General features: G+C 40.1%; 1 protein-coding gene across 5 annotated transcripts in view; it reads left to right on the top strand.

The window, feature by feature from the left end:
* ALG9 (ALG9 alpha-1,2-mannosyltransferase) overlaps positions 1-26,639 on the top strand; it is a 169,634-nt gene that overhangs the window by 25,640 nt on the left and 117,355 nt on the right. For all 5 annotated transcript variants that reach the window (XM_037065562.1, XM_037065559.1, XM_037065563.1 and 2 more), the window contains 5 exons: positions 11,328-11,416; positions 13,260-13,395; positions 18,853-18,940; positions 19,246-19,351; positions 26,408-26,530. In XM_037065562.1, coding sequence (XP_036921457.1) covers positions 11,328-11,416; positions 13,260-13,395; positions 18,853-18,940; positions 19,246-19,351; positions 26,408-26,530 — 542 coding nt within the window. The remainder of the gene's footprint in view (positions 1-11,327; positions 11,417-13,259; positions 13,396-18,852; positions 18,941-19,245; positions 19,352-26,407; positions 26,531-26,639) is intronic.

Genomic DNA, 26,639 nt, shown 5'->3' with positions numbered 1-26,639 from the left:
GGACAGCTGGGAAAAGTGGGATCCAGAGGTCTAATTTCACATGGAAGATTTCAGCAAAAATTAAGCCTTTAACTATATTCTGCTTGACTTTTTCATAAAATAGTAGTTTCTTCAGAAGTGGGAGTAAATCTTCCTCCTCCTTCACACTGATCCCATAAATCAGGAAAAGAGTACACATCCATTTTTCAGGTCGCTGGCACTGTGGGCTGTGTCGCCTGTCCAGGCAGGATCTCCAATTAATCCAAAGTCATGCGGCACCTTCCCCTGGCAAGAGTTCTTTGTACCAAATTCCAGTCAAAATCTCTCCTGCTTTCCAGGCCACTGGGCCAAAGGGAGCGCCCCAAAGCCGAGTGGGCCTCTTCTACCAAAGCTGCAGGGGTCCGCACTCCAGCAAAAGCTTGTCTTTCTTCTTCACCTGGCCGCAGGGATCTCCATTCTGGCGAAGCTGCGTGGTCTTCCCTTTCACCTGGCCAAGAGGGGGTCCTCACTCTGCTAAAGGCACGTGGCTCTCATGCAGGCATTGTCTCAGAGGATCAGCCCCCAGTTACATCCTGGTTCCAGGCCACTCACTTCTCCCTGGTGACTGCCTCAATTTCATTGCTAAGAATTGGTCTATACAGATTCTTTACTCCTTTCTATTTGTGCCTTGGGCAGCTCTATGTTTTTGAAAATCCATTTTATCTAGGTTGTCAAATTTGTTGGTATATATTTGTTTCTAGAAGTCTTTAATGATTTTTTTTAATCTGTGGTGTCAGTTGACATCTTTTCATTTTTGATTTTGTTTATTTTCATTCTCTTTTTTCTGCTTGATGAATCGTACCATACATTTTTCAATTTATTTTTCAATGAATTAGCTTTTATTTTTATTTATTTTATTTTATTTATACTCTGACTTTTGTTATAAATTTTTTTCTACTTATTTTATAATTTCTCTTTCTCTGTCTCTCTCTGGTTTCTTCATGTGTAAATTTAAATAAATTTTTGAAAGTGTTTCCTGCTCTTGTGGTAGCCCTCCATAGCCATAGTGTTTTCTCTTCTAATTGCTTTTGCTTCATACTAGATTTTGTTAGGTTGTTTTTAATTTTTGTGTGTCTCAAGGTAGATTTGCTTTTCTTTTTAATTTCTTCTTTTGGCTATTGTTGTTTAGAAGTATGTTGTTTAATCTTCACTTGTGTTTTTTTTCTTTCCTTTTTTATACTTAATTTTAATTACATTTAACATTGTGCTCAGATAATAGGATAGATGTATTTTGAATTTCTTGACTTTTGAGGTTTTGATTGGATCTTTTTGTTTGCTGTTGAGGTCCTCACTAAGTTCCTTGAGCATCCTTATTACCAGTGTTTTGAACTCTATATGTGATAGATTGCTTATTTCCATTTCGTTTAGTTCTGTTTCTAGAGTTTTGACCCATTCTTCATTTGGGCCATGTTTTTTTGTCTCCCATTTTGTCAACCTTCCTGCATATGGTTCTATGTATTAGGTAGAGCTACTCTGACTCTCTGTCTTGGTAGAGTGGCCTAATGTACCAGGTGTCCTATAGGGTCCAGTGGCACAGTCTCCCGTATCACCCAAGCTGGGTACTCAATGAGCACATCCCTTTGTGTGGGCTGAGTACACCCTCCTTTTGTAGTTGAGCCTTGGTTGCTTTTGGTAGATGGATGGGAGGGATTTACCCAGCCCAGTCAGCAAAAGTACTGGCTGTGTCCACTGACTACAAACACCTGCTTTTCTGATCTTGATGGAGGATCAGCTGTGCAGGGGCAGAGTGGTAGTGCTCTGATGTGGTCTGTAGCTGTCCACTGGGTGCGCAGGCTCAGGGGTTTCTCACGTGGTGCAGGCCAAGGTCAGCTCCCACCTGTGTTCTGCTTAGGGCCACCCTGCATTAGGTATAAAGGAATCTGAAATGACTGCTATTTGTGCTGGGCTTGGAGATTCCCAAGTAAAGCCAAGCTGCGAATCTAGGCTAGCTGCTGTGAGTGCTAGGCCTCTTAGCAGGAGGTAAGAGGGGTTGGGGTTTCACAGAAGCTGGCTGCTGTTGCTTGTTTGAGGGGATTTAGGAAGTTGTGAAATGTGAGCCTAGACCAGTCATTCATGTCGGAAAGTTACTGTTAACAGCTTGGATAGGCCTGTAGGTTGGGTGGGAAGGTGTTTCAGGGGATCTCCAGTGCAGGACAAACAGTGTTAGCCAGGCTGATGGAGTCTCAGATATGGCACCAAGTCACTGACTCTGTGGCTTTATGGAGGAGTGTTCAGAAAAGGGCCAATGACCTCTGTCTGCTTTTCTGTCTGGGATAAAGCTGCCCCCCAGCTCTTGCTTTAATGCCACACACTTTAGTTCCTCCCTGTATGCCACTGGTGCCTTTCAAGCTGCTACCCTGTTGCTGGAGCTGGGAGGGAGTGAATCTGAGTAAGTCTGTGTGTTGGTTCTTTAAGAGATACTGCTTGAGACTGCAGAAGTTTTTTCTACCAACTCAGTCCCCACTGGTTTTTGCATCCAGAAGTTATGAGGACTTATCTTCCTGACACTGGAACCATGTGGTGGGGTCCTGATGTGGGGCTGGGACTCCTTGCTCCTGATACCCCTCTGGAATTTTTATCCACTACACAGGGGTGTGGAACCAGCCTGTTCCACATCTCTGCTCCTCCTACCAGTCTGTATGGATGTGGATTCTTTAATTCCGTAGTTGTCAGACTTCTATTTAGCTCGATTTCTGATGTTTTTGAGTGATGGCTCTTCTATAATTTAGTTGTAATTTCCATGTGGTTGTGCAAGGAGGCATGTTTACCTATGCTGCCATCTTGATCAGACGTCCTCCTAAAATTTCTTTAGAGGAAAGAATTCTTAACCCAAGTGTCAAAGAATTACCACAGATTAAGTTTTAGAGAACAAGAAATTATAATAAAAATAAATCACAGAACACAAAAGAGAACAAGACATTATGACTGAGAGCCAGCTCATGTAACAAGAAAAAGCTGCCCTACAAAACTTCATTTATTAAAAATTATTAAAATAAGAATGTAAAACAAGTATATTTGATACTTTTAAAGATATAAAAGGGAATTAAAAACATGAATCAGCAACAACACTAATCAATCAATAGAGTACAAAGGGACATACAAAATGGGAAAAGTACTGTAATTGCAAACTGTATATCTGATAAGAGCTTCATTTCCAAAATATATAAGGAACTCATACAATTCAATACCAAAAACATTAATAATCTGATTATATAATGGATTAAGGACTTGACTAGACATTTCTCCAAAGAAGTCATACAAAAGGCCAACAGATATATGAAAAGATAATCAATGTCACTAATCATCAGGGAAATACAAGTCAAAAACATAGTGAGATCACTTTATACCTGTTCCAATGACTATTTTTTAAAAGGTTAAAGATAAGGAGAGAATATTAAATGTTGGCAAGGATGTAGAGAAATTAGAATCCGCACACTGTTGGTGGGAATGCAAAATGGCACTGTCACTATGGAAAACAGTATGACGGTCCTCAAAAAATTAAAAGTAGATCTACTAGCAATTCCACTTTTAGTATTTATCTAAAAGAATTGAAATCAGAATCTCAAAGTGATATCCGCACTCTCATATTTATTGTAGCACTGTTTACAATAGCCTAGATTGGAAACAGCCTAAATGTCCATTGATAGATGAATGGAGAAAACTGTATTATATACATATATTGAAATATTATTCAGTCTTAAAAAAGAAGGGAATCCTGCAATATGCAACAACATAGATGAACTTTGAGGATGTTAGGCTAAGTGAAATAACCAGTCACAGGAGGACAAATACTGAGTGATTTCACTTGTATGATGTTTCTCAAACATCAAATTCATGGAAGTATGAGAACAGAATTATAGTTGCTAGGTGTTGGGGGGAGGAAGAAATGGGAAGTTGCTAATCAATGGATATGCAATTTCAATTACACAATCTGAATTCGTTCTAGAGATTTGCTGTACAACATTATGCCTGTATTTGATAACAACAATAATACTGTATTTTGTATTTTAAAAATTGGTTAAGAGGGTGAATCTCATACTAAGTGTTCTTACCACAATAAAATAAAAAGAAATTAAAAAAGAACTGAGACTACAAGAGTTTGGGCCGAGATGGAGACATAGGTAGAGATGTTTTGCTTCCTTGCACAAATGAAGGATAACAACCAATTTAAAAGAAAATAAACAACCAGAACTGCCAGAATAATGAAGTGCATGGAACTCTGACAACCAAGGAGTTAAAGAAACATTCATCCACACCAGTAGAAGGGGCAGAGATGGGCAGCTGGGTGTCAAAGAGGACCTGAGGCAAGGTGCTGCACCACGTGGGTGAGGAGGGGCTGGCTCACTGGGAAACTAAAGACTCAAACCTCTAGCTATAAAGTGCTGTGGGGGTCATGAAGGTGGGAGAAATTCCCAGTCTCACAGGAGAGTTCATTGGAAAGTGGGGCTAGAGGGGAGCAAATGCATGGCATTATTCCCTCTCTGAGCACAGAAAGTGCCACAGCACAGCAAAGAGGGTTGCCCTGCCCTGGCAAATACCGAAGGCCCCACCCCTTAACAACATAACAAGTGCACCGAAACAAAAAATATGGGCTAAATAAAAGAATAGATCAATCTCCGAAGAAAGAGTTAAGCGATTAAGAGATAGACAACCTATCTGATGCAGAGTTCAAAACACTGGTAATCAGGAGGCTCAGAGAATTGAGCTCAGTTGAAAAATGCAGGAAGAAATGAAAGCTATGCAAAGTGAAGTAAAACAAAAAATACAGAGAACCAACAGTGAAGGGAAGGAAACGGATTCAAATCAACGGTGTGGACCAGGAAGAAGAAAGAAACATCTAATCAAAAAAGAATGAAGAGACAAAAATTCAAAATAATAAGGTGAGGCTTAGTAAAGATGTCCTCCAGGACATCTTTAAACATTCCAGCATCTGATTCATAGAGGTGCCAGAGGGAGAATAGGAAGATCAGGAAGCTGAAAATTATTTGAACAAATAATGAAGGAAAACTTCCCCAATCTAGCAAAGAAAATAGACTTCCAGGAAGTCCAGGAAACTTAGAGAGTCCCAAAGAAATTGGACCCAAGGAGGAACACACCAAGGCACATCATAACTAAGTTACCCAATGTTAAAGACAGGGAGAGAATTTTAGACACAACCAGAGTAAAGGAGAGAGTTATCTACAAAGGAGTTTCCATAAGACTATCAGCTGATTTCTCAAAAGAAACTTTACAAGTGAGAATGGGCCGGAAAGAAGTATGTGAAGTTATGAAAGACAAGGACCTACATCCGAGATTACTCTATTCAGCAAAGCTATCATTTAGAATGGGAGGGCAGATAAAGTGTTTCCCAGGTAAGGTCAAGTTAAAGGAGTTCATCGTTACCAAGCCCTTACATGAAATGTTAAAGGGAGTTTTCTAAGAAAAAGATTAAATATTATGAACAATAAAGTGACAAGGAACTCATAACTATCAACAGTGGAACCTAAACAAAAAAAAAAAACTTAGCAAACATAGAACAGGAACAGAGTCATAGGAATGAAGATCACATGAAGGGTTATCAATGGGGAGGGAAGGGGGATAATTGAGGGAAAGTTACAGGGAATGAGAAGCATAATTGGTAGGCATAAAATAGATGGGTAAGTTAAGAACAGTATAGGACATGGAGAAGCCAAAGAACTTACATGTACAACCCCTGGACATGAACTAAGGTGGGATGGGGGGAAGTGATGGAGTGTGGGAAGTTGTAGGGTGGAGGGGGAATAAAGGGAAGAAAAAAATTGGGACAAGTGTAATAGCATAATCAACAAAATACGCTTTAAAAATAAAAAAAACCTAAAAGGAACACATGCACACAGACACACACAAAAGAACTGAGACTAAAAAAATAACTAGGGAGATTTGAAAAATAACCAAATAATTTGTAGAAATGAAGATACAATAATTGATATTTAAAATTCACTGGATAGTTAAAGCAGATGATTAGACACTGCTAACAAGTAAATTAGAAGACTGATCTGAAGAAATTACTAAGAATTTAGTACAGAGTGACAACAAAAGGAAATATAAAAGAAGTTGAGAATAAAAGAGATTAAGAATGTTCATTGCCACACTGATTACAATAACTGAGATTCAAAATGACCTATGTGTCCATTATACTTTAGAGTAAAGATCTGATATATATCTAATCAGGTTCTAAGAGATGATAGAATGGGGAGAGGCAAATAATAGCTAAGAATTTTCCAGAGTTGATGAAAAGAAATGCTAGTCCACAGATTCAGGAAGTTTAACATATCCTGATATGGATAATTAAAAAGAAATTAAGAAAACTAGACAAAGAACAAAGAAGATGTTAGAAGTTGACAGAGAACTTAATATATTATCTGCAAGGGAATGTTAGGTAGACTGACAGAAGACTTCTCAAAAGCCAAAGACAAAAAAAGTAATACCTTTAAAGTGCTGAGAGAAAATGACTCTCATCCTAAAATTGTGTCCTCAGCTAAGCCATCTTTTAAGACTAATAGCTAAATAATGACTTTTCAGATAAAAAAATAAAGAAAAAGAAGCCAAACAAAAAACAAATTTACCATTAACAGAACTTCAGTAAAGGAACTTCTAAAGGGTATACTTAGGAAGAAGCAAAATTACTTTAAAAAGAAACTCTGAGATGCAATAAGGAACCTGAGTATGAAAATAACATATGGGGGACTTCCAGCCAAGATGGAAGAGATGGAAATACTTCTCTTCCACTTAGTTGGAAATACTGAACCTCCTCGCACAACCAAATTTAAGGGCAACACAAATTTAGAAACAAAAACACAACCAAAACAGAAAATTGAACTGTTCCGAAGTCTGACAATAACAAACCATTCATCCAGACCAGTAAGGGGGGTGTAGTCAGCAGCCAGCGGAGAGGGGTCCCAGCAGGAAAAGGTGGTGGTTAGTGGACCCGGGTGGGTGCAGGACGAAAACCCAGTAAGGCTCGCAAGGAGGCTGGCTGACCATAGACACATTTGCACGCAGGTAAACCAGGCAAAATAGGCAGCGAGACAGACCATGCAACCCGTGGGCCCCAACAACAGGAAATAAAGCCTAAAGGCACCAATTGGGAAAACTTTTGGGGTTTAGGTGCGGGGAGAGGCTCCCAGCCTCACAGGAGAGTTTGTAGGGGGATACCCACATGGTCCTAGAATGTACACAAGCCCATCCCCCCAGGAACCAGCACCAGAAGGGCTCATTTTGCTTGTAGGAAGCGGCAGAGGAGACCAAAATCTGAGGGGGGGGGGCAGGGAATAAGTGCCATTGCTCCCTCTCAACCCTGCCCCCACACACAGCGTCACAACCCAGCCACATGGGTTGCCCCGCCCTGGTGAACACCTAAGGCTCCACCCCTCATAACAGGTGTGAACAGGCCAAAACATTATGACTCAAACAGAAAAACAGATCAAAGCCCCAGAGTCAATACTTTTAAGTGACAAAGAGATAGCCAACTTATTGGATGCACAGTTCAAAATCCTGGTGATCAGGATGCTCACAGAAGTGGTTGATTTTAGTCACAAATTAGAGGAACAAATGAAGGCTACACTAAGTGAAATGAAGCAAAATGCACAGGGAACCAATAGTGATGGAAGTGAAACTGGGACTCAAATCAATGGAGTGAACCAGAAGGAAGAAAGGAACAACCAAACAGAAAATAATGAAGAAACAAGAACTCAAAAAAATGAGGAGAGAGGACTTCCTCCAAGATGGAGGCATAGGTGGAAACACTGTGCCTTCTCCCACAACCAAGTTTGAATACAACAAAGGTTTGGAGAACAAAGATGCAGCCAAAGAACAGAAAATTGAATTATACGGAAGTCTGACAAAAAGGAACCGTTCAACCAGGACGGTAAGAGGGGCGGAGCCAGCAGCGGAGCAGGGTCGAGCAGGAAAGATCCCCAGACCTAGGCATGCAAGTAGCCTGGACCCAGTCAGAGTGTAGGGCAGACTGACTGTGGTTGCACATTCGCGCACAGTGAGACGGACCCCGCAGGCCCCAAAGGGCGAACCCAGTGGTGGAGGGCTGACGGCGGTGGCACATTCGCGTGCAGTGGGACGAAACGTGCAGGCCCTGGTGACGGTGGCAGCTGCGGCACCTGTGGGGGCCGTGGTGGGAGGCGGCAGACGGGACACCATTGCTCCTCTTTGACCCCGGCCCCACATACAGCATCACAACACAGCGACTTGCTCTGGTGAACACCTAGGGCTCCAATCCTGCTACATAACAGGCATGAACAGCCCAAAAGATGGCTCAAGAAGAACTCAAAGTCCCAGAGCTGATAACTCTAAGCAAACAAGAGATTGCCAGCCTCTCAGAAGCACAGTTCAAGACACTGTTTATCAGGATGCTCACAGAACTGGTTGATTATAGTCACAAATTAGAGGGATATATGAAGGATAAACTAATTGAAATGAAGGAAGATACACAGGAAACCAATAGTGATGGAAAGGAAGCTGGGACTCAAATCAATGGAATGGACCAGAAGGAAGAAGGAAACATCCAACCAGAAAGGAATGAAGAAATGAGAATTCAAAAAAATGAGGAGAGGCTTAGGAACCTCCAGGACATCTTTAAATGTTCCAACATCCGGATTATAGGGGTACCAGAAGGGGGAAAGAAACAGCCACAAGTGGAAAACTTATTTGAACAAATAATAAAGGAGAACTTCCCCAGTCTGGCAAAGGAAATAGACTTGCAGGAAATCCAGGAAGCTCAGAGAGTCCCAAAGAAGTTGGACCCAAGAAGGAACACACCAAGGCACATCATAATTACATTAGCCAAGACTAAAATGAAGGAGAGAATCCTAGAAGCAGCAAGAGATAAGGGGACAGTCACCTACAAAGGAGTACCCATCAGACTGTCAGCGGATTTCTCAAAAGAGACCTTACAGGCAAGAAGGGGCTGGAAAGAAGTATTCCAAGTCATGAAATCCAAAGACCTACAGCCAAGATTGCTTTATCCAGCAAAGCTTTTATTTAGAATGGAAGGACCAATAAAGTGCTTCTCAGATAAGGTCAAATTCAGGGAGTTCATCATCACCAGTCCTTATTATATGAAATGCTAAAGGGACTTATATAAGAAAAAGAAGATGAGCCCTGGCTGGTGTAGCTCAGTGGATTGAGTGCAGGCCTGCGAATCACACGATCGTGGTTCGATTCCCAGTCAGGGCATATGCCTGGGTTGCAGGCCTGTTCCCAGCAGGGGACTCACGAAAGGCAACCATACATTGATATTTCTGTTCTTCCCTCCCCCTCTAAAGATAAATAAATAAAATATTTTTAAAAAGAAAAAGAAGATGAAAAAATATTAACAGTGAAAAGACAGCAAACTCACAGTTATTAACAACCACACCTAAAACAAAAGCAAACCAAGAGGACAGCTAGATCAGGAGTGGAACCATAGAAATGAACACATGGAGGGTTAGCAACAGGGGAGTGGGAGGAGGAGAAGGGGGGAGAAGGTACAGAAAATAGCATATACAGTAGGTAGAAAATAGGGGGGAGGGCAAGAACAGTAGGGGAAATATAGAATCTAAAGAACTTGAGACACGTGGTTATAAATTAAGGCAGGGAGAATGGTGGGGGAGGGAGTGTGCAGGTGGAGGGGAATGAAGGGGGGAATAGAACAACTGTAATGGTATAATCAATAAAATATATTTTTAAAAATGAGAAGAGGCTTAGGAACCTTCAGGACATCTTTAAACGTTCCAACATCTGAATTATAGGGGTGCCAGAAGGGGAAGAGAAAGAGCAACAAGTGGAAAACTTACTTGAACAAATAATAAAGGAGAACTTCCCCAGTCTGGCAAAGGAAATAGACTTTCAGGAAGTCCAGGAAGCTCAGGTAGTCCCAAAGAAGTTGGACCCAAGGAGGAACTCACGAAGGCACATCATCATTACATTAGCCACGATTAAAATGAAGGAGAGACTCTTAGAAGCAGGAAGAGAAAAGGGGACAGTCACCTACAAAGGAGTTCCCATCAGACTGTCAGCTGATTTCTCAAAAGAGACCTTACAGGCAAGAAGGGGCTGGAAAGAAGTATTCCAAGTCATGAAATCCAAAGACCTACATCTAAGATTGCTCTATCCAGCAAAGCTTTCATTTAGAATAGAAGGGCAGATAAAGTGCTTCTCAGATGAAGTCAAGTTGAAGGAGTTCATCATCACCAAGCCTTATACGAAATGTTAAAGGGAGTTATCTAAGAAAAAGGAGATAAAAAATATGAACAGTATGAACAGTAAAAAGACATCAAACTCACAGTTATTAACAACCACACCTAAAAAAAAAGGAAACTAAGTGGACAGCTAGATCAGAAGCAGACCATAGAAATGGAGATCACATGGAGGGTTAGCAACAGGGGAGTGGGAGGAGGAGAAGCAGGGAGAAGGTGCAGAGAAGAAGTAGCATAGATGGTAGGTAGAAAATAGGGGGAGGGCAAGAGTAGTGTGGGAAATGTAGAAATTAACTTGTGACACAGGGACATGAACTAAAGGGAGGGAATGTGGTGGGAGGGGGTGTGCAGGGTGGAGGGGAATGAAGGGGGGAAATAGGACAACTATAATGGCATAAAGAATAAAATATATTTAACACTTTTTTGTTAAGTGGAAAAAAGAAAATGTGGCTATATTTGAATAAAGTGTGAATGAAGCAATAATAATGTTTTTAAAAACCTACAAAAAAGAAGTAGAAGGAATTGTATAATTGCTTAAGTATGAGAAATACTGACTTAAATAACCACTTATTAACACTTTGGTATATCTTCTACCTAGTCTTTTTTCTGATAACTACCATTTATTGAGCAACTCTGCCAAGTGCTCTTATAAGCACTTTACCATGCATCGTACCCACAGAAACTTTGCAAATTAGGTAATTATTATCTACTTTTATAGATGAGAAGTCTGACAGTGATTATGTAACTAGACACGGTGTCATTGCTAGTAAGTGACAGAGTCCAAATTTAAACCTGTTCCCATTTGAGTCTGAGACCTATTATTTTTCCACAACATCATGCTGTTTTCCTATTGTTAGTAGACATACCCTTAGCATGGAAGGTACACATTTCATCTTTGGTGGAGCGCTTTGCTCCTGCCTAAGGAGTAAGAACATTTGGGTTTCTTATGCACACAAAAATTGCTAACAAACCTGTTAGTTAAGACTGTTCAATATTTGACTTGACATAGTGTTGTCTGTGATGCAGTCATGTTTTTGTGTTTTGATTTGAAATTAGCATCCCAAAGATTTGCTATGCTGATAGTCTTTGCCTTTCTTCTAGGGCTGTGTGCAAGAAGTTTGGGCTGCATGTAAGTAGAATGATGCTAGCCTTCTTGGTTCTCAGCACTGGCATGTTCTGCTCATCTTCAGGTAAGTCAAAGAACAGGTGTGGGCACGACAGGTTGACTGATATTTCACTGATATTTGGTTGCATCAAAAGAAAGAACTTGTCCAGTTATGTTATAGTTGTATAACATATGAATAATTTGCAGTGTTAGTTTGCACAATCTTGAGTGACCCTGACAACATTAAGTAAGATAACTGTTATCTCAGTTTTACTAGAACTTAAAAAGATGAGATGACGTACTGAAAGTCAGTTTATAAGTGGTAGAGTTGTTGTTTTCATCAGGTTGCTTTCTATTACGTTATCGATTTCTTATCACTGTAAGGCTGAAACACACAGACACCCCTGCCTTTGTTGTTAGGGGAAGGAATATAATTTTCTTATTTTGCTCAAGAAAGTTCTTATGCCTAAAAACCCTGTTGTTAATGGTTCTCCATTCTGCCCCTTTGAATATTTGTGGTGTATTCTGAAAAGGTATAAATCTTTTACTAGGGTTTTTTTTTACACTAAACTTTAGAAATTGAGAGTAAAAACCTTAATCAAGAATAGTGGCTTCCAAGCTATGCTGCCAGTGAACGTTTATGTTCTATGACCTGAGGCAAGGTAACCTGCTGCCAAAAGGTATCCTGTTCCCAAGTCTCCAGAAAATTTAACTGACTGCACATAATTATCTCAATTTTAATTTCTGCTTGTGTGTACCAGAATCTAGTATACACACTAAATATGTACCCAAAATAGTATCCAGCTGAGAAGTATATACATTTTTTCAAGGATTTTCAAAATCTAAGTCATTCTTCAGAGACCTCAGGGCCACATTGGAGTAGCTTTGAGAGCCAGTGTCCTAAATGAGACTGCGCTCTCCCCTCTGAGCTGGCAGAGACCTGAGGTTCCTCTGCCCCCTTTGCCTCTGCCTTGGCAGCTGGAATCTGCAGATGAGATGACACTGATGCTATTCAGCATTTATCTGTGAAGGGTTTAGCCTACATGTTTTTATAGTTACTTTGCTACTCCTAAAATTGATTCTTATGTAAGGGAGATGCCTGGGAGTTTCTTCATTTTTGTAATCTCCATTGAGTATGTTAAGGCACAAATCAATTCAAGGCATCCTTTGATACAGGGCCCTTGAACTTTTGTTCAGTTTTTAAAAATCTTATTGGCTGTTCATTGTGGTTTTTGTTGGAGTTGGTACTGGCTTTTCCTCCTAGTGCTAGGTGAAGTGGGCCTCAAACAGCAGGGAGAAGCAGGTCTGCATTTTTGTGTGGAGTTGGTGGAAACACTTTGATCAAATGTTACTATAGCAAAGAACCTGAAAGTAGCCCTTTGCCGTGTGCAACAGCAAAGTGACGCTAGATGGCAATACTTAGGGGGACATCTAAAGGCCAAACTTATCTGAAGGAGGGCTGTCAACCAACATTTGGTTCTTGAGAAGGCTTCCTAAAATTCCTAAAATTCCAGGGGCACAGGGTGGTACCTGGACAGCCTCAAGACTACCAGAAGATAAGCTTCTTCAGAAATAGATGGTCAGCGGTCGTCGCTCTAAGTTTCTTGAAGCATATTCCATGCCTGGAAATATAACCTGGGGAACCTGAGATTGTCTGAGTTTTAGATTTGGGGTACAGGCTAGGAGAGGAATAGCATGATTGGTATTTTTAATTGGGTGATATGTTGATACCTAAAATATAACAAACAAGAAAATCATTGCATTTAATTTTTTTGAGGGTATATCACTTTGCTGCCCTTTTGTAATACAGCATTGTTCAAGATATATTTCTGGTTATTGACACTTTGCAGTGTAGGTACATTTTTAAAAATTGGTAATTAAACAGTTATCCCTTAACCTCTTTTTTTTTCATTTCTTTATTCTTACAGCATTTCTTCCTAGTAGTTTCTGTATGTATACTACACTGATAGCCATGACTGGCTGGTATATGGACAAGACTTTCATTGCTGTGCTTGGAGTAGCAGCTGGGGCTATTGTAGGCTGGCCATTCAGTGTGGCTCTTGGGTAAGAAACTAACACAATTCATCTTTCTTGTATCACTGGGTATATAGCAAATCTTATTGTTATGTTATATCCATATTCTCTGCATAGTACCTAAAGTTAGAGAAATTATTTGGACCTACAAAGGCTGGGAAATGGAATAATATTTCTTTTAGTGCTAATTGTTTTTATTAATTTAAATGAGAATAGAAAACTGTTAAGCATCTGCTGTATGTTAGACACTGCTAAACTCTGTACACACTTTATCTCTAAAGCTTATAACAGCTCTGCAGGAGAAATCAATTATTAGTGCTTTATAAATGAGAAAATAGAGTCCAAAAGGTGGAGTAATTTTCCTTTACGATTATATGTGCTTTGAATCCAGGCAGTTCTAACTCTGCAGCTAAATTTTTCCCCCCATACTGCACCACCATCTTCCTAGTCCCCAAGGCTTGAAATCTGAGTTCCTTTGTCAATGGAGTATTAAGGTCCCCAACTGTGATTGTGTTGTGGTCTGTTTCTCCCTTTAGTTCTGTGAGTAGTTGCTCTATATGTTTTGGGTACTCCCTGATTGGGTGCATATATATTAGGAAGTATTAGGTCTTCTTGTGTAATGTCCTCTTTTTTATTATAAAATGTCCATCTTTGTCTCATTTTACCTTTCTTATCTTGAAATCTACTTTGTCAGGTATAAGTGTGGCTATATCTGCTTTTCCCGGGATGTTATTTGCTTGGAGAGTCATTTTCACCCTTTCACTTTGAATCTGCCTTTGTCTTTGCAGCTTAGATGTGTCTGTCTCCTTAAGGCAACATATGTGTGGGGTTTGTTTTTTTAATACAGTCTGCTACTCTGCTTCTTTGTTGGTGAATTCAGTCCATTTCATCTAGGGTAGTTATTAAGGTCTGAGGATTTCCTGTAGCCGTTTCGTCCTTTGTTTTCTGGGAGCTCTGTGCCTCCTTTGGCTCTTTTCCTTTGTTTCTATCTGTTGTTTTTGTTTGGTGGTATTCCATACTTTTCTCTTTTCTAAGCTCTGCATCTCAGTTTTGGAGTTTTTGTATGTGGTTACCATTAGGTTTATGACAGAGAAAATTTCGTATATACACTAGTTTTTTTTTCTTTTGAATGCATTTGATCTCTCTCCTTTGCAAATTCAGACCTTTATCTCCCCCTCTCCTTTTATGTTTTTATTGTCACAAATTATCCCTGTGTATGCTGTAAGGTTTTTTGGTGACCTTACTTGTAGTGTTAACGACCTTTACGTTTTAGGTAGAATAACAGCCCCTTTGAATATTTCCCTGCAGTGGTGGCCATCTGGGAATAAATTCCTTCAGCTTTTGTATGTCTGGAGAAATCTTTATTTCTCCTTTATATTTAAGGGATAACTTATCTGGATATATTATACTTGGCTGGTAATTTCTCTCTTTCAGTAGTTTGAATATTTGGTTCCACTCTCTTCTGACTTGTAGAGTTTCTGCTGAGAAATACAATGGTAACCTGATGGCCTTTCCTTTATAAGTCACTTCCTTCTTTTCCATGACTACTTTGAGGAGACTTTCTTTGTCATTAATTTTTGACAGTTTTAATACAGTGTGCCTTGGAGAAGCCTCTTTGGATTGAGGTAACTAGGTGTTCTTTTGCTTCTTGGATTCAAGGATCTCGTTCTCTCCATAGGTTTAGGAAGTTCTAATCCACTATTTGTTTCAATAGGCTCTCTGTTCCCTTCTTCCTCAAGTATGCCTATTATTCTTATATTGCTTTTTCTTTTCTTTTTTAATATATTTTATTGAGTATGCTATTACAGTTGTCCCATTCCCCCCCCCTTTATTCCCCTCCACCCTGCACACCCCCTCTCACCCCATTCCCGTCCTTTAGTTTATGTCCATGGGTCATACATATAAGTTCCTTGGCTTTTACATTGCCTATATTATTCTTAACCTCCCCCTAACTATTTTCTACCTACCATTTATGCTACTTATTCTCTGTACCTTTTCCCCCTCTCTCCCTACCCACTCCCCCACTGATAATCCTCCATGTGATCTCTATTCCTGTGATTCTGTCCTGTTCTAGTTGTTTGCTTAGTTTGTTTTTGTTTTAGGTTCAGTTGTTAGTAATTGTGAGTTTGTTGTCATTTACTCTTCATATTTTTTATCTCCTTTTTCTTACATAAGTCCCTTTAACATTTCATGTAATAAGGGCTTGGTGATGATGAACTCTTTTAACTTGATTTTATCTGGGAAACATTTTATCTGCCTTTCCATTCTAAATGATAGCTTTTCTGGATAGAGTAATCTCGGATGTAGGTCTTTGCTTTTTATGACTTCAAATACTTTTTTCCAGCCCCTTCTTGCCTGCAAGGTTTCTTTGGAGAAATCAGCTGACAGTCTTATGGGAACTCCTTTGTTAGTAACTCTCCTTTTCTCTTGCTGCTTTTAAGATTATGTCCTTCTCTTTAATCCTGGGTAATGTAATTATGATGTGCCTTGGTGTGTTCCTCCTTGGATCCAACTTCTTTGGGACTCTCTGAGCTTCCTGGGCTTCCTGGAAGTCTATTTTCTTTGCCAGATAGGGAAGTTTTCCTTTATTATTTGTTCAAATAAGTTTTCAATTTGTTGCTCTTCCTCTTCTCCTTCTGGCACCTCTATGAATCAGATGTTGGAATGTTTAAAGATGTCCTGGAGGTTCCTAAGCCTCTCATTATTTTGAATTTTTGTCTCTTCATTCTTTTCTGATTGGATGTTTCTTTCTTCTTTCTGATCCACACCGTTGATTTTAATCCCAGTTTCCTTCCCTTCACTGTTGTTTCCCTCTACATTTTCTTTTATTTCATTTAGCATAGCCTTCATTTTTTCATGTAATTTGCAACCATATTCAACTGATTAAGTGAGCATCCTGATTACCAGTGTTTTGAACTGTTCCTCTGATAGGTTGGCTATCTCTTCGTAGCTTAGTTGTATTTTTTCTGGAGCTTTGATCTGTTCTTTAATTTGGGCCATTTTTGGGGGGGTCTCAGTGCTCCTGTTACGTAATAAAGGGCAGAGCCTTAGCTGTTCACCAGGGCTGGGCAACCCACATCGCTGCATTGTGATGCTGGATGTGGAGGAGGGGTTTGAGAGGGAACAGTGCTGCTTGCTTTGCTCTGTGCTGGCTGTCAGTTACCTCCCCCCACTACCCACAATTAAATTGGGTCCTTCTGGTGCTGCTTCCCATGTGGGTGGGTTTGTGTATGTTCTAGGACCCTGTGGGTTTCTCTAACAAACTGTCCTGTGAGGCTGGGAGTTTCTCCTGCTGCTGCCTGAACCTCCACAGGTGTTTTCAGTCAGAGGCTTTGAAGCTTTATTTCCCTGCTGGAACTCTGGGTTGTGAGGTCTGTCTCGCTCCCCAGTTGTTCCGCCTGGTTTATGTGCATGCTAATGTGGGACTGCCCAGTCCCCAGTCTTGCCGGGTCTGCCAGCTGCAGCCTTGCTGTGAGTCCTCTCTGCCTGGCTGCCCATCTCCACCCCTTCTACCAGGTGAATGTTTCTTCTTTAATTCCTTGGTTGTTGGACTTCCATATAGTTCAATTTTCTGTCAGTTCTGGCTGTTTTTTGTTTTTAAATGTGTTGTTGTCCTTCTTTTGGTTGTGTGGGAAGGCACAGTGTGTCTACCTATGCCTCCATCTTGGCTGGAAGTTCATTTTTTTCTTTTTATACTCAGGTCTCTCTTCTTCCGTCTGTGTCATTCTAGGTTTCTATCTTCAGTATCACTAATTATTTCCTCCATCTGTAGGCTCTGTTTTCTATGCTCTCTAGTTTATTCTTGGTCTCTTATTGAATTCTTCATCTCCAGGATTTGTGTTTGGTTCTTTTTTAAAGTTTCAGTCTCTTTGGGAAAGTACTTGTTTTGTTCATTAATTTCTTTTATAAGTGCATTAAATTCCCTGTCTGTGTTTTCTTGTATCTTGCTGAGTATTTTCAGGACAGCAGTCTTGAATTCTGTCATTTATATCACATCACATAGTTACATGTATTCAAGTTTGCTTTCTGGAGAGTTTTCCTTTTCTTTCTGAGTGGCCTCACTACCTTGGTTATTCATGATATTTGATGGTTTCCTTCTCTGTCTAGGCATCCAGTGTATTAGGGGCACTCCTCTAGTAGACAAATGTGAAAGGGTCTTTCTATTATTTTCTAATAGGTGGTGCTGAGTCACTCATTTTTTTAACTGTGAAATCCCGAAGCTGACCTCTACAGGTGCTGTCAGTATCGCTGCAGTGCATGGGGTGGAGTTGTCTGGGGAGATCCAGCTGCCTACTTTGTTCTGTCCTCTTGGTGATGGTGATCTCTGATAACTTTGAGGGGTTCCCTTTCCATGCACCCAACCTGGGAATCAGCCACAGAATGCACCCCCTTTTCAGGGGAAATAGTGATTCTGTAGTAATAAATCTCGGGTTTGCAAATAATGTGCTTCACAACCTGACACCAAAGGTGACGGGAGGCAAATTTTTAGTCTTTGGGGTGGCAGGACTCTGGCTTGCTTTCTTTGTCTGGAATGCCAACTGTCAGACAGCTCTGGCAGAAACCCTGTGTTGTGTCCTTGCCCAGGTTTCTCGGCTCAGCCACAGTTTGCACTGCTCCTGCAGGAGTGCCTACTGAGTCTCTCTGCTCCTTCCAGCTGAAGGAAATGCCAGCCACAGCTGGCTTCCTTCCCTCTCCAGGATGAGCTTGCCCCTGGGATCCTGGCTGCAAGACTGTATCCATGACCAGTCTGAGCTCTCCTCTGTCCTCTCCTTCCCTCTCCCGTTTGATCCTGCTTGCCTAATTTTAGATGCTTGAATGCATGAGTCTCTTGGGCATGCCTATATGTTGAGCAAGGAATCCTTAGTTGAGTTATAGCTGTTCAACTTTTCAAATTTCCAGGGGAGAGACCAAAGGGATCTCTCATACTGCCATTCCTCTGATGTCACTGCAGATCAGTCTTAACAGTTTGGTGCTAGACCTTAAGGAACAAATAGTGAAGGCAATGTATATATTCCTTGCTTAAGGAATATAAGTGAAGGGAAAGAGAGCGAATGGTATTGGAAAAAGATATATCAAAATTCAAGTCAAGTTTGTAATATGATATTGCTAAGCTCTTAATATATCACAAAAGGGAGGAATCAGTATTTATTTATTTGGCAGGGTGGGTATAGGACAGTAGGCTACATTTCCTTATGATTAATATATATTAAATGTCCAGTACAAATAAATATATATAAAACGGAGCTCATTGCAGAAGCTCATTATTTATATTTCTTGTGCATTGTGGGATACATACTGCTCTGATGGGTCCTATGAAGAGAACAATATTTTTGAGAAGACATCCTCTCATGTATGTGCCACTTTTTTTTTCTCACTATAACTGCTCGAGACATATTATTCTCAGTCCAGCAGGAGGTGTGTGTGTGAATCTGACCTGTCTATAATCTAAGTATGTGACTCCCCACTTGCTGTTTGTCTGTTAAATAGCTTACCTATTGCCTTTGATGTCCTGGTCATGAAACGCTGGTGGAAGAGTTTCTTTCGTTGGTCACTGGTGGCCCTAGTTCTCTTTCTGGTGAGTTTTCTCATTTTCTTGATTTGTTCTAAAGTTTTATGAAAGCAACTGCTGTTTGTTTTTTTTTATTTAGTTTAAGTTAATTTATTAGGGCAATATCTGTTAATAACACTATATAAGTTTCAGGTATCTAATTTTATAAAATATTAATTGTATATCCCACTTTGTGAAAGCGACTTCTGATCTGGGAAAGAGAACGTTAGGAGTTGATTTTGTTTTTATTTTGAAGTTTATCCTATTGGCATTGTAAGGATGTTTCCAGAGCAAAACTTTGTAATTGCTGTGTACTTTCTGCTCTGTTTCAGGTGCCTGTGGTGCTCATCGACAGCTACTATTATGGGAAGTTGGTGATCGCACCACTTAACATTGTTTTGTATAATGTCTTTACTCCACATGGACCTGATCTTTATGGTAAGGCCTAATGAGACTGGGAAAAAGTTAGGAAGAAGCTTAATTTGCCTGGGCTTGAAATTTTAATTCAGTTGCCTCATTTTATCACCTGAGTATAGTGCAGTGATAATATGTTGCCACTTAATAATTCTCCTTGATTAATGTGATGTTTGGATTTAGCTTTCTATTAGATCTACTGTCTGTTATTCTCAGTTTCAAAGTAGTGAGGATTCTGTTGGGTATGGCTTCTGATACTACTCTTTTTTTTTTTTTAAATTAAAAGTTCCTTTTTCCTCTTCTCATTAGAAAATTAACATGATAACGATAAGAAAATAAACACGTTCATAATCCCAAAAACCTCCAGGTAGCTATTGTTAACACCTTGGAGTATATTTTTCCAGACATTTTCTGTACATATACACATTTGGTATTGTATTTTCTTTTTTTAGTTTGCATTACTTCAGTATCGGGCGTTAGGGGAAAAAGTTTGGAAAACCCTTAGACAAAGCGTAACAAGTGGGGGGTGAGGTCAACTTGAGAGGGCAGGTAGTATTGATGTAAGAATTGTCCGCACCTGCAGAGAATTTTTATAAGAATTTGAGCCAAACTGACAATACATGCTAGGTAGGAAGCAAGATCTCAAATGCTCCAAAGAATGATAGTTTTGCAGCTTCTTTTATACACTTGAAATTGAGGAAGGAATAAGGAAGGTGGAACTACATGAAGGTGGGAGAAAGCAAGGCAGGGATCTAATCAGGTGAGGATTATGCGCACTCTCTTGAGGGTGATCACATTTTGGAAGGAGGAGTCTAAAGAGAGTTATTTCAAAGCTGTGTTAACCTAGATGCTCTGAAACAGTGGATAGGCAGGGCTCGCTTATGGCAAGGATAAGCCTTTTACTGAACAATTTATATGCCTTGGTGTGACTACCTACCCCATGACCTCCCTAGCTAGAAATTTATGCTCAGATCAACCCAGTGAGGTTACTTTCCACAGAAACCCCTTTTTCATCCACAGTAGTTTGTACAGTTTAGGGTTAAGAAAAAGGGGAAAAAAAGAAATGCCTTTTCTTTGGGGATGCATTCATTCTCCAGTTTACTGCCTCCTCACCCCTCCCCTGATGTCTTTCTCTCAACCATTTTTCTCTTTTTTTTTTTTTCACTGCAATTCATTTGTACCCTGAGGGTATTTGTGTTAGCAAAGGCTACAGAGAGAGGTGGTAGAGCTTCCTCATCAGATCATACAGGTCAGTAAACAACTTATGAGACAGTATTTCATTAAAATAAGTATAGTTTTACACTTCTGCCTTAATTTTTTGAACTTTTTAGAGCATTTCGCTTGTGATTAGCCTGGGACTCTGCTATGGAGCAAGTTAATATTTTCAATGTGTCTCATCAGTTTAAGCCGTACCCACTATTTTTCTGTGCCACCTGCTAATAGAATCAACAGATTGAGATTTAAAGTAAGTCCAAGAATGAAATTTAATTGGGTCTCCTGGGATTTGGGGAATATCGATCTTTTAGATGGCAAGTAATAGGTTAAAATAAACTGTTTTGTTCAGTGAATTGAATTCACAAACTGCATGGTTAAAGCATGAGTGCTGAGTGAAGGGTTTCAGAAGGCTCCTTTATGGTCGGTCCCAGATATGAGAAAAAGCCCCAGTTTTAAGCTTTTGCCTCTAGATGTCTCCCTTTAGCTAGAGTTTGTTTGTTTTAAACGGCCCTTGTTTTGGTTTAGTTGTAAGCTTTTATTTGATTCTACAAGACAAGGATCACTTCTGTTAGACCCAGATTGCACATTATAAGTTGGTTTACATGGGACCACGGTATCTATTATGTGTGGGTGAACAAGTTGTGTTTATTTGAGTTTAATTTAGAAAAAGTGGCTTTTTGACCATTTAATTGGGTTATTACATACTGATGTTCTGACTACTGATTTGTAAAACTTTGTGTTATAGTATATGAATGTTACATATTTTGTGTAGTCCCTTAGATTGATGAAGTTTATACATCTGAAAATCAGCAGGTTGACAGGGAGAGTAAGAAAGAAAGAATAAATTCTGATTTAAGATTATAATTCTAGTTTAACATTCAGTAGGTCAAGGACCCCTGGAGTAGGTTTTGGGGATCCAGCAGAGCTGTGGCCAGGTTTTCTTGAATGTTGGCGTCTGCTTTTCATTATGGTCAACATTTTACTGAGAATAATCCTTGGGGCTGTGTTTGCCCGCTTTGATGAACCTGGGATAGCTTTGGTTCAGGTTTTGCGGTTTGGGATATACAGGAACTGATCGCTCTCAGTGATAGAAAGCTTGGTTGGGGTAGTTGGAATTGTCATACTAGTGTCAGTAGGACTGATACAGTGCTGTAGTGAGCCAGAGTGGCAGGGAGTGTTGATTCTTTCTTTCTTTATTTTCATTTAGGTAATACTGGTTAGTACAGTGGTAGTATAGAAATTTCAAATGTACAACATTATAATTTGATATCTGTATACTTTATTGCATGCTGACCACGAAAAGTCTACTTTCCAGCTGTTGCTATATATTTGACCTGGGCATTGTTCCTGGATGCTAGAATTTCACATTTTTACCTCCCCTTTACCTCAGTTGACAGTGGGGGGGGAGGGTTGATTTGCATTGTTTGAAAGAGCATTAACTGCTTTTTGCTTCAGCAGGCCTGTAGAGAGAATACTTCTTTTATCTTAGGACAAGGCAGTTTTTGTGTGTTCTAGGTCCTCAGTGAAGATTTGTCATGACTTAATGGATGATTCAATGAATGAATGACTGGACAGAGTCTGGAGTATCCATCAGATTACATCAGTGCCCTGATCACTATAATGTCCTAGAATTACTTTGGTTACACCTGTTGTGGTGTAGTAGGTTGGGATTTTCTTTATATCAAATAAGAATGTTAAGTAATTTTGCCTTGGCTGGTGTGGCTCAGTGGATTGAGTGCCAGCCTGAGAACCAAAGGGTGGCCAGTTTGATTCTGTTAGGACACATGCCTGGGTTGCAGGCCAGGTGCCCAGTAGGGGGCATGCAAGAGGCAAACATTGATGTTTCTCTCACTCTCTGTTTCCCTCACTCTCTATTTCCCTCCTTACCCCCTTTTTCTAACAATAAATAAATAAAATCTTTTAAAAAAAGAATAGTAAGTACTTTTAAATCCTAAAGTATTTTATGATTATCAGCTAATTTTGTTATAATTGGTGAGTCCATTTGATAAATATCAAAGACTTATCTTTTACAAGATGATGCTTTGATGCTGTACAATTGTCCAACAGTTAGACAGCACATCTTTTGTCATGGAAACTCCAGCTCTGTTAGTTTACTTACATATTTGGCACTATTTGGCATTATTTTGACTATTTTGTAAGTCTTCTGCTCTGAGTTCATTATCTATGGTAGGCACACCATTTCTTATTTGAAAATTAATGCTAATAGCTTTTTTTTATACATCCCTTAGTGCTCTTTCTTACGTATAAGAACATAATAAACCTACAAATACGTCTTGAATGACTGGATAAATGGATTTGAGTTAAAAAAAGTTGACTAAATTGATTTTGAGCATTTATCACATGTCTTTATAGAACTTGCTGTTTAATAAGGCTGCAGACACATGAATAAATAGTTACAGTTCAATGTATTAGGTGCTACAGTGGAAAGATACGAAGGAAATCATAGGAGCAAGTCCGTCTCGGTGACAGGAAACACTTCTCAGAGGTGGTGCTTCTTGAGCTGAGCCCTGCTTCCAGCTTTCTCTCACCTTTCCTTTTGCACCAGTTAAATGCTTAACTTGTCATTCTGATGCATTTTTTTCTGCATAGTTCAGCTTTGATGCTTTCTAAGCAGCAGCACTGCATACCTTCCTGGAGATAAAAGTTTTTATTCTTTTCTCTTTTAAGGCAGATGTCTCATCAAGTAGGGGGAGAACTCTAGCTAACAGAATTCACTATTTTTGTTCCCTTTTGCCTTTGTTTTTAATACTCTTGTCACTAGAACCTTTTCCACTCTTGGCTTATCCCCCAGTTTTGCCTCATCTTTCAGAGAAGTAAGTCTATGATGAAATATTCACAGCCTAGCTATGAACTTGGGTCTAATGAGCACCGACACATAAAAACAGAGTTTAACACCTTAATACTTTTGGTTCTGCATCTCAGAGTTCAGTGTACTTAGGTAAAAAGATTGTCAGACCTTCAAGAGGGCACAGTAAGTTGTGGTGGAGACAAATATTTGCTAGAAACTGGAGGAGCTTTCCTAGAGAAACATTATATATCTGCAAGAATCAAAGAGAAAGCGGCTTTTTTTCTTTTGATGCTTGGCGTTTGTAATAGATGATGTTGAAGATGTCCCCCTTTCTGCCTGGTCACGCTGGTTTTTCTTCTCTGGCTCAGATTTCCAGAATTTGTTAAGGAAAAAGTCAGGACAAGGTTGATAGCTTGGCTTCCACACTGGCAGTCAGGAGAGGATTGTGCAAAAACTTTCCTCTCTGGAGTCCTCCTAAAGAACTCAAGTTAGGAAATGTGTTGTTAAGTATTAATTAAAACCCAGAGAAGACATATTTTTAAATAAAACCATCTATTTGTTTTCTGTAACCCAAAAGGTTATTTGTAAAGAATAACAGAATGTAAGTGTCTCTGATGAATTTGGCCTGGGTTGGGCCATCTGTTTCTGAATAGGCTGAATCATTGTATTTAGACAAGAGAGAGTGAACTTTCTCAACAGGTGACACACAATTGAACTTGAGTCTTTCCCTAAGTATGCCCCCAACCCCTGTCTTACCCTGTCCTTAGTGTTTCTAGCATTTTAGGTTTGGCTTCTAATCTCATTTTGCTCGCAAGCTGCAAAAATGTCAGGTTTTTCTGACTGTTCCTCTGCCTTCTTTCTGATTACCCTTTTAAGCAATGCTGATTGCAGGAAATTGCCGTGGTGCAAGGCGGGTGTCACAACACAGTGATTAAAACCCATGTGTGTCATTCCCTGCCTGATTGAAGTAATCACCCGGAGAGGAAGAGCAGATGGAAAAACCTTCCAAATGTGGAGGAGGGCGGGGGACTGTTTCTCATCAGTTAGGTTTTAGGATTTTGAGTTAAAGAATCAAATCAAAGCTAACATGAGTAAGGCTTATGTTTTTTAGTCATGTTTCATTCTGAATCTTCAAAACTTCTCGCCCTGGCTGGTGTAGCTCAGTGGATTGAGCATGGGCCTGCGAACCAGACGATTGCGATTCGATTCCCAGTCAGGGCACATGCCTGGGTTGCAGGCCAGTTCCCTGAGGGGCGAGTTCCCAGCAGGGCATGCATGAGAAGCACCCATACATTGATGTTTCTCTTCCTCTCTCCTTCCCTTCCCCTCTAAAGATAAATAAATAAAATATTAAAAACAAAACTTCTGAGCAGGGTCTGGGTCTCTGAACATTGTTTTCCTAAGGAAAACAGGTTGTGCTATTTACCAAACACAAGGTCCCCTGTATACCTAACTATAAAATAGTAGTTGGGCATATCAAGGGGAAAGATACTAGAATGTAAATGGGATTGAAACCGGGGAAAGACGCAGGCATTCGGGCTGCCTGTCACTACCAAACCCAATAAGCAATGACAGCGATTGAATCTTTATGGGCACTTTATTCAGTTGGCCATCGATCTGAGAAGATGGTGGGTTCATACCCTAACAGACCATCTTGCCTTCTTTTTCCAGGCCAGACTTTTTATAGCAGGGAATAAACAAGGTGCAGTGAGGGCTTTGAGATTCAGGGAGGACTGGATGAAAGACACTGCAACATTCCTGTCCTGGGCAGTTAGCTGTTCCCAAGGACAGGTGGTCGGGTGGTCTTCTGTCTCTTCCTGGAATGCAAAAGGCCTGGCTGCCTCCAGTTGTCCCCAGGCAGTAATCTCTAGCAGTGCCCCAGGAGATCAGCTGTTTTCCCAGGAGCCAGGACAGGCCTTATCTGTAGTTTCTGAAATAAAAGTTTTAACATGTACAATTTAGTTGCTAGGCTTATAACTTTTTACCTTAAGCTAAAATTTTCCAACTCTCGAGTCCCCTATCAGGATGAACAAGTGAGAAGAAAGTGGTAAAAGCCCGAATAGCACAATTCTACAAGACTTCCCCCCCAACATTTTTCTTCAGATGCCAGTGGAATGTCCAGGTTGTCATCTGTGCTTCTGAAGGACTACCTATAGATTGGAAGTTCTGACCACTCCCTTTATGGGTGCAATTAATTCACTAGAGCAGCTCACAGAACTCAGAGAAACATGTACTTAGCGTTACCAGTTTATTTTAGGATCGAAGTGAATAACCAAATTGAAGAGATGCATGGGGCAAGGTATGTGGGAAGAAGCTGGAGACCCTTTGCTTTCTCTGCTCTCCTTACACCTCTTTGGGTTTGTTCACTGACTTGGGATCCAGTCCTTCCTGGTTTTTATGGAGGCTTCATTACGTAGGCTTGATTGATTAAACCATTGACCATTGGTGATTGAACAGCCCCTCTCCCTTCCCCTGAGGTCAGAGTTGGCGGGGAGGGTAGGATTGAAAATTCTGAACCTTTATCATAAGATTGGTTCCCCTGGCAACTAGTTCCCAACTTTAGGTTATCTAGGGGCTTTCCTAAAGTATCCTGATTAACATAACAAAAGATAATTATCACTCTGATCACTTAGGAAATTCCAAGAGTTTTAGGAGTTCATTACCGGAATGGGGATGAAGACCAAATACATATTGCCTATTATAAATCACAATAGCACCAGTAATCTGTTTAAATTATTTAGTTGTTTTGACAAAGTATTTGTCCCAGTGGGGCGTGGCTATTTGAAATAGATAGAGTGGTCAGTATAGAAAATACAGCTTAATATTTGAAACTTGATTTCTGTCTAAATCATGACCAATCCCATTTTCTTCCTGTCTTATGTCTTCTGCTCTTGTGCCTTCTGTGTGGTGCTGAACATGGAAAGAGTGGGCTTGTGGACTCTCTTTTACTTGGGGCAGTGGATCATCATTACTGACATGTAGGATATTAAGACTCAAACACTGTAATATTGTTGAAGGCACCCGCTAATGATTTCTTATCTCTCTGTCTCCCTCAGGTACAGAACCCTGGCATTTCTATTTAATGAATGGATTTCTGAATTTTAATGTAGTCTTTGCCTTGGCTCTCCTGGTCTTACCACTGACTTCTCTCATGGAACACCTACTGCAGAGGTTTCACGGTGAGTGGCATAAGGGATAATAGGTTTGAGGGAGGTGAGAGCAAGTAACAATGTATACCAAGAAATGAAAAAGAATCTGCTTATTTAGTCTCCATTTTCTTCCTATGGA

Source organism: Sturnira hondurensis, unplaced genomic scaffold (assembly GCF_014824575.4).
Source record: "Sturnira hondurensis isolate 20B ecotype Veracruz unplaced genomic scaffold, ASM1482457v3 Scaffold0015793, whole genome shotgun sequence".
Classification (NCBI taxonomy): domain Eukaryota; kingdom Metazoa; phylum Chordata; class Mammalia; order Chiroptera; family Phyllostomidae; genus Sturnira; species Sturnira hondurensis.
The sequence above is the reverse complement of the archived record's forward strand: the minus strand, read 5'-3'. Positions and strand labels throughout refer to the sequence as shown.